Source organism: Hemitrygon akajei, chromosome 24 (assembly GCF_048418815.1).
Source record: "Hemitrygon akajei chromosome 24, sHemAka1.3, whole genome shotgun sequence".
Classification (NCBI taxonomy): domain Eukaryota; kingdom Metazoa; phylum Chordata; class Chondrichthyes; order Myliobatiformes; family Dasyatidae; genus Hemitrygon; species Hemitrygon akajei.
The window spans coordinates 49,273,379-49,282,185 of NC_133147.1; the positions used below are offsets into that span (position 1 = coordinate 49,273,379).

Sequence of the window (8,807 nt, forward strand, 5' to 3'; positions counted from 1 at the left end):
GGTACCATACCTCCGGGCTGATTTTCCTATCGTCTTCTTCCCTGAGGGCAAACAGCTGTACCATTATCTTCCCGTTCCTGGGCACAGTCCCGATGCCTAGCCTGACTTGCAGATCCCGCCTGAGCAGGTTGAATCTCGCAGAGGGTAACAAAAGTAGGTCCTGTCCCGTTACCCTATCCTCATGTTCAATTTTCACGTTTTCTATAACAGGTATTTGTATTATTTTGCCTCCAATACCGGATACTCCCATTACCTTTGTTCCGGTTCGGGCGCCGGGAGGTATCTGGATTACGCTAGATCTTTCGGCACCCGAATCTACCATAAAGGTTGTATCTGACACTTGGGGACCTACTTTTAAATTTACCAGGGGTTCCTGCCGATAATTCATCCCCAAGGGGTGGAACCCCCGACCTCCCTACTCTTCATCTTCCATCATAGCGTACGAGCGCACTTCCCGTCGGTATCTGGGGCACTCGCGCCTGAAGTGTCCTTCTTCGTTGCAGTGAAAACATCTTAAAGCCTTCCTTAGCCCTCCTCCTTGCTCCTGGCTACTACCTCGATCCAACCATGGTCCCCGTCTCTCTCTCTACTATCTGCGGTTACTTGTCGCACTGTCTGGACCATTATCCTTGCCGTCTTCTGCTTCTCTTCATCCCTTCTTACAAACACTTTCTGTGCCTCCCTAAGTCGTTCACTTAAGGGTTTAGTATTCCAATCTTCTAGTTTTTCCAGTTTATTTTTTTTTGGCCATGCTTTCGATACAAATTCAACACGAATCAGCTGTTGGCCAACCTCCGTCTCAGGGTCTTCGATTTGCGGAGCGGTAGGGGGCACATATGGGGCGGCAGGTGGTCGAGCACCTCCCATGTATTCTTTTTCTGTCCCCCTTCATTTATGGTTTTCAATTTATAACTATTTGTCGTTGGTAACCAGCATAGGGCATAATCACTTTCTTCGGGTTTAACGTTAGGTTTTGAATTCACGTACAGATTAAGGGCTTGTTGTACCCAATCCTCGCTAGACCCGAACTTAGGCCATCACACAGCCGACCCTTGGATCGGCTGGCGGGACCAGAATTCACAGTACTGTATCATTTTTTCTTTGACTTCCCTTTTCGCCTCCCATAATCCCAATTTTCTAACATCCGTCCCAACGGACTATCAGGGGGTACCCCGGGGTATTTTTCATCATTGGCACCTGGATTTCCTTTACCCTTTTCTCTCTTAGACCCCTTATTCCCCATCTCGAGGACTTGCCCGGTTCCAATCCACCCGCAGGCACCCCGTAATTCCACAATTCTCGTGCACTACGTCTCTGCAGGAATTTAATTTGAATGTGACCCACCTAGCTCGGTCACTCTTGTCCAATTCCGGAACCTGTATTACCGCGATCGCCCAGGAATTCACCTGCAGTCACCCCGCAGTTCCACAATTCTCGTGTACTACGTCTCTACAGGAAGAATCACCTGCAGGAACCCCGCAGTTCCACAATTTTCGTGTACTACGTCTCTACAGGAGAAATCACCTGCAGGAACCCCACAGTTCCACGATTCTTGTGTACTACGTCTCTACAGGAATTCAATTTCTTACCTGCGTCCTGTGCACAGAAATTACTCGATCGCTCACTGTCTCAACTGCCTCGACAACCCCTCTTTGTTTCCTTGAGTCCGCCGGATATCACTCGCTCAAGCCGCGCGGGGCGACGAGCAAGGAATCAGGGACTGCCGAACTCGGCAGGGTGCACCTTCTCCGATGTCCTTCCTTGCCCCCCTCACGGCTGGAGTGTGGATCCCGGACGAGTGCCCCAAGTTGTCAGAAACGAGCCACGCTCCCGAATAATGGCTTCAAGACAAATTCAAGGAAACAAAGTTTATTAACAGTTCTGCAGAGCTGGGCCCCTTTAGAGAAGGGAACACTGAACCTTACAGGGCAGCAGGTTCTATCCTTCTTCCTTACCACCCCTCCTCCCTGACTCAGGAGGTACATAGTCTTATCCCATTCCATATTTGGAGTTGTTTTTTTACACATTTCTGTAAAACAATAGTCCATATCTCAGGACTTCAATGATTCCACAAGCAAGTAATCTCATCAGGGCTTCTGCATTCCTGCTTATCAGACATAATTAAATCACATTTGTCCCTAGACATAATTAAATCACATTTGTCCTTTGACTTTAACCCACATTTGTCCTTTGACTTTAAATCAGACCTCTTTCAGAAACGCACATCTTAATTTTGAATCTTACAGCTCTGAACCCTCAGCCTCGGCCGCAGCCACCGCTTTCAACAGACTGTTGCTATTCAAGGGTGCAGTTCACCCCCATCTTTTTGGAGGGCTGTTGGGAATGGGGAATATATAACGGCCTTGTTGGATCTCATAGAGAAACAGAAACATAGAAATCCTACAGCACAATACATGCCATTCGGCCCACAAAGTTGTGTCGTACATATCCTTACCTTAGAAATCACTAGGCTGACCCATAGCTCTATATTGTTCCTAGTTCCATGTACCTAACCAAAAGTCTCTTAAAAGACCCTAACGTATCCGCCTTCACCACCGTGGCCGGCAGTCTATTCCAGGTACTCACCGCTCTCCGCATAATTTTTTTTTTACCCCTGACATCTCCTCTGTACTTACTCCCCAGCATCTTAATCCTGTGTCCTGTTGTGGCAACCATTTCAGCCTTGAGAAAAAGCCTTGACTATCCACAGGATCAACGCCTCTCAACATCTTATACACTTCTATTAGGGCATCTCTCGTCCTCTGTCGCTCCAAGGAGAAAAGGCCAAGTTGACTGAAACTGTTTTCATAAGGCATGCTCCCCAATCCAGGTAAAATCTTTGTAAATCTCCTCTGCACCCTTTCTATGGCTTCCACATCCTTCCTGCAGTAAGTCGACCAGAATTGAGCACTGTACTCAAGGTGGGTTCTAACTAGGGTCCGATATAGCTGCAGCATTACCTCTCGGCTCTTAAATTAATTTCCACAATTGATGAAGGCCAATACACCGTATGCCCCAAGATCCCTCTGATCCTTCACACTGCCAAGAGTCTTCTGAAAGTAACTTTTGAAGTTATACTGGGCATTTCTAGTTTAAATTGCAGAAGCCAATCAGACCTTGTAAAATTGTGAAACTAGAACTCACAGGAGGCTACAGCACTCCCAAAGAGCTCAATAACTATAGGGCATGCGCGGTTGAGTATTCCGAATTAACTATATTCCCCAAAATCCTCCGCAACGCAGTACATGCCCTCTAGCAACTGCATTTTAGACTGCATTCCACAGAAGCCTCGTATTTCCACTTCAGAAAAGTGGCCGCGGCTCCCGCAATGTTCGTGTCTGCCGTCTGTTTTCCTAACGAGTGAATCGGCATTTACTCCGCCTGACCCCTCAACTCCTTCGTTGTGCGGAAGCACCTGGTCGAGGTGTATCCACCAAAGGGTACAAGTAAAGCCGGTTGTTGATATTAGCAACGGCCACCTATCTCGTCGCCATGTTTGAGTGGAAGGCGCGGAAGTGACCTCTGAGTAGGAACGGTAGGGGTGAAAGAGCTCTGTAACGGGAGATACCATTGAGCGGAGTGGTGCTGTTGGGACCTGCCACTGAGGAGAAAGAAGCCAAGTACTTTAAAAATCGGCGTCGGCTGGATGGAGCTTCATATGTTCGTGGGCCGCCCTCTTCCCCAGTGCTCAACCCCAGGGCACACAGTAGGGGCCACTCCGGCGTGAAATTGTGACTTGTTGACATAGTGGTGGTTATTGACTCAGTATAAGATAGACGAATCATTGTGGTCTGTCTTATTATCACCTCATTATCGCTGCATGTGTGGTTAAACTCTAATATCTGTTTACTCCAGATAGCCATTAAATACAGAAAGACCATTAGTGTTGATGAAAGAAAACACATCGATTCCCCCAGCCCTCCCGGCACCAAAAATAAAAGAAACAAAACTCGCAGACCCATTATACCCCCCTCGCCCGCAGTTAAAAAAAGCAAACAAAATAACAACCGAATATCCCAACGGAGCCTCTCACACACACCAATTAACAGGTCAACCCCCGCCCCCCGCCAATCGGCCACACGAAAGAAACACCGAAAAACTGAAGGAAACTCATACAAAATACAGTCCAATAATTACATTAATCTGAGAAGAGGGGAAACGACTTTTCATCTGTGTAAGAAGAGAGTATCGGCACAAATACAGTCCTTCTGTAGGGAGTGACCGTCGACCCTGGTCCGAATGCTTTTGTTTCGAGGCCTACGATTCCTTCTGTCGGGACTGCTAGAGTCATTGGTGACATCAAATCCTCTTGAATTCTAAATCAATAATCCAAATGACAAATAGCGGGCAAAGGTGTACAGTATATGTGTCGTGCTCAGTGCCCCAAACCTCTTAATCTCTTCAACGGTGTCAGGGACTTTGGAGATGTTCATTGTTATCTCTACTGGTTGCAATGATGACATCTAACTGCCTGGGAGACCTGCAGTACCTGGTCTATAGCTCTCTGCCAGAGAGCTGGTGCAGATGCTGCTCTAAAGCAAGCCTAGTACAGTGATAAGGCTGTTGGCGAATATATATGGTAAGAAATACTTTGGACTCTTCTTCAATCTCGATTTGCAGGTAGACCTCAGCAAAATTAACATTGCTGAAGTACTTTCCCCCAGAAAGGTTCGCAAAGTTAACCCCTATCCTGGGCAAATGGCATTGACATACCTTAAGTAGTGGAGTGATGGTGACATTAAAAACTCATGATAGAACGATGGCAAGAAAGAAAAAACAAACAAAAATAGCGTGCAGTCAGGAAAGGCAGGCAGATGATTAGACACAATTGCAGTCAGCAGGGTGAACATCAGTGCATTAGAGATGCAGAATTATAAATTGTAGCAAATACAGTCCGCAATATGTTATATCTCAATGCACGGAGTATATGAAATAAGGTAGATGATCCTGTTGCATTATTACAAATTATCAGTCAGAATTGTGTTCATCGCTGAGCGTTGGATGAAGGAAGGTCGCAGTTGGGAGCTAAATATCTAGGGCTGTACTTTGTACTACAGGGATAGGAAGAAAGGCGGAGGGTGTGGAGCGGCTCTGCTGGTAAAGAATGGCATCAAATGAGTAGAAAGATGTGACCTAGGATCGGAAGATGTTCAATCCTTGTCGGCTGAGTTAAGCAACTGCAAGGGTAAAATGACTCTGATGAAGGGATACTAAAGCGCCCTAAGAGTAGCTGGGATGTGGACCACAGATAACACCAGGAAATAGAAAAGGCGTGTCAAAAGGACAATGCCATGATAGTCATGCGAGATTTCAACATGCAGGTCGTTTGGAAAAATCAGGTTGGAAATGAATCTCAAGAGAGTGAGTTTGTTGAACTCCTAGGAGATGGCATTTTAGAACAGTTTGTCATTGAGCCTACTTAGGGATCAGCTATTCTGGATTGGGTTTATGTAATAAACCGGAGGTGATAATTGAGCTTAAGGTACAAAAAAAAAATGGTGAGTAGAGGTATTCTGCAGGGGTTGGTGCCGGGAACGCATATTAAGTTAAATGATGGAATAGTTTGAAGATGATACGAAGATTGGTGGAGCGGGAGTTAGTGTTGAGACAGATAGGATGCAGACGGACTCAGACAGATTGGGAGAATGGGCACGAAAGTGGCAAAAGAAATATTATGTTGGTCAACATATGGTCATGCACTTTGGTAGCAGAAAAAATGTACGGACGATTTACTAAATGGGGGAGACAAGCGAAAAATTCTGAGATGCGAAGGAAAATAAAGGTTAATTTGGAGGTCGAATCGATGGTGCAGAAGGCACATGCATGTTAATATTCATTTCAAGAGGTCTGGAATACAGGAGCAGGAATGTGATGCTGAGGCTTTATAATGCACCGGTGAGTCCTCACTTGTGTTTGTGCGCAGTTTGGGCTGCTCATCTGAGAAAAAAGTGCTGGCATTGGAGAGGGCTCAAAGGAGGTTCAGAAGGATGATTCTGGTAATGAAAAGGTTATCATACGAGGAACATTTGATACCTCCGGGTCTGCACTTCCTGGAATTCAGAAGAATGAATGGGATGTCATTAAAACCTTTTCAAATATTGAAAGGCCTAGACAGAGTTGATGTGGAAAGGATCAAATATGCAGATGCTGGAAATCCGAGAAAAATACACATTTCTGTAGGAATACAAGAGGCCAGGCAGCATCTTGGAAAAATGTACAGTCGAAGTTTCGGGTTGAGACCCTTCGGAAGGACCGGGGGGAAAAAGATGAGTAAATTGAAAAGGTGGGGAGAGGGGAGAGAGAAACACAAGTTAATACTTGAAACCGGGAGGGGAGAGATGAAGTAAAGAGCTGGTAAGTTGATTGGTGAAAGACATCCAGGACTCGAGAAGGGAAGAGGACAGAAGCTTATGAAAGAAAGATACGGTAGAAGACGCAACCGAAGAAAGGCGATGGGCAGGCAAGGTGACAGAGGAAGATAGAGAATGGTGAATGGTAGATCAGGGAGTGCATTATCGTAAGTCTGAGAAACCAATATTCATGCCATAAACTTGGAGGCTACCCAAATCGAAGAAAGTTGTTGTTCCTCCAACTTGATTGTGGCCTCATCTCGACAATGGAGGAGGCCATGGATTGGTATGTCGGAATGGAAATTAGGGTGGCTCAAAGTCAGTGGAGATCCACTTTCCAAAGATTTGGAAAGCTATGCAATGCTCAGATAGAGAGTATATTTTACACAAGTTTGAAATGTCTAACATCAAAGGGCATGCATTTAAGAGGAAAGGGCGTTATTTCATGGGATATGCGAGGGCCAAATAGCTTACGTAGAGAGTGGTGAGTACTTGACGTTGCGCAGACTGGGTTACTGGTAAAGACAGATAGTTTAGAGACTTTTAAGAGATGTTTATATCAGGAAAATGAGCTTACTGGAAGGATACTGTGATTGCTTAGGCAGAGGGGATCGGTTTAATTGGACATTAATTTACTGATTTAAATGATCCGGCAAATTGTAGGCCAAATGACCTCTCCCTGTGTTGTACTATTCTACACACTATGTTCTAAGAGCTTAGAATAAGCTGCAGGAAAGCCTTGAGCGCTGATTATACTTGCTGCCGACCGTCCGTTGTGTCTGTCGTCAGGAGATATTGATCGGCTGAGGGCCCACGAGGTATTCGTCAGACATTTGTATTTGAGGTGGGATTTCTGTTCTGGGTCTCATCCAGTTGCTCATGTTCGGCGAAGGCCAGCTGGAGCGAAGCAAACAGGGAGCGCTTGAAGACCTGACGGAAGTCGCTACCTGCGAAGACGTAGATAAGAGGGTTGAGGGCGCTGTTGAGTGACGCCAGGGTTTGAAAGAACATGATCCAGCCCAGAGGAACAATGAGGACGGTTGTTAGGAGGATCCAGAGACTGAAGGGGAGCCAGCAGATCACAAAGGCGGCGACCGTGGTCACAAGCAGGCCTATTGGCTTCCTTGAATCAGCGAACCTTCCCTCGTGCAACCTCTTGCCAATGACGGCGTAACAAATAAGCATAATCACAAAGGGGAGACCGAAGCTGAGGGCAGACAAAATCCACGCCGTATTGGAAAGGCTCCGAAGCATCATTGCAGGCAGCCACATGGCGATGGCTATGACCCAGGCCATGAAGCAGGTCGCACGTACCCATGCGAGTCTCAGATGTTGCCGGAACCAGATGGGCCGTGTAATAGCCAGGCAGCGATACATGCTGATCAGGCATAACAGATTTATGCTGGCAGATCCGTTTAGGAACATAATTATCGCAGTGATCCCCAAAAGGATACCGTGCATGTCCCCAGTGTGACGACTGGAAATGACGACCATGAGTGAGGGGAGACACAGGCAATACATCAGGTCAGCCACAGCCAGGTTCAGGTAACACACAGTGTGGGCAGTTGTCTTCATTTTGAAGCCCGTCATCCAGATTACTGCGCTGTTGCCTGGGACGCCCAGTAGGATGGTGAGAATGAGGATGAACATTGACATGACGGAAGGTGCTCCCCACTCCTTGCTGTATCGACTGTCCGTGGAATTGTAGGAGGGCAGATTCCCAGTGAGCGTCGAATTATACATCCCTTCAGAGAGCGACATTGTCGGGTCTGGTGGTGGAAAAATTGTGGAAGTTAGAGGGGTGAAGAATTGAGCGAATATCTATTGAGGAGGGAAGCCGAGAACGAAGAAGGAAGGAGGCCACACGGATCAGAAACAGGAAACATAATATGGCAGTGAAGACGGGGTAAGTCTGCTGCAACGCAGAGACCAAAATCTTCTTTCATTACTTGCCTCTGGATCCTAACCGCCTAGAACTGTCAAACACCGTGTGGTGACTGCCCGTGTTTTAACGTCCCCAAGTGAAACAAAGTCCAACGGAGGCGTTCCCTATGAAGGGTATCCACCCGAACGATCCGGTTCTGTGGATCCTGGATCATCCTCTGCAGCCAGGAGAATTTTAGACTGGACTCGAGTGATCAGGTTGCTAGAGCCACTAATAATAGTTCCCGTGACCGCGTAGGTTTGCTCTGGGTACTCTGGTTTCCCTACGTTCCACAGATATACTAGCTATGAGGTTATTTGGTCATTGTAAAATATCTTGTGATAAGGCTACGGTTAAATAGGTTGGCTGCTGGGCGCTGCGGGCTCATTGGGCAGAAAAGGTCTGTTCCACTTGTGTCTCTAAATACAGAATGTTCCTATGATTTTGCAGACTTTGTAGAATGAGGAGAAATACAGCACAGAAATATTCCACAATATTGGGCTGAAACAACTAAATTAGTAGTCACATGGCCA

General features: G+C 46.5%; 1 protein-coding gene across 1 annotated transcript; it reads right to left on the minus strand.

Annotated features, from left to right (window-relative positions):
- Positions 1-7,175: 7,175 nt before the first annotated feature.
- On the minus strand, positions 7,176-8,111 carry LOC140715720 (formyl peptide receptor-related sequence 1-like). Its single transcript, XM_073028091.1, has one exon. It carries the CDS (start codon positions 8,109-8,111, stop codon positions 7,176-7,178), a length of 936 nt encoding a protein of 311 aa, XP_072884192.1.
- Between the last annotated feature and the right edge of the window lie 696 nt (positions 8,112-8,807).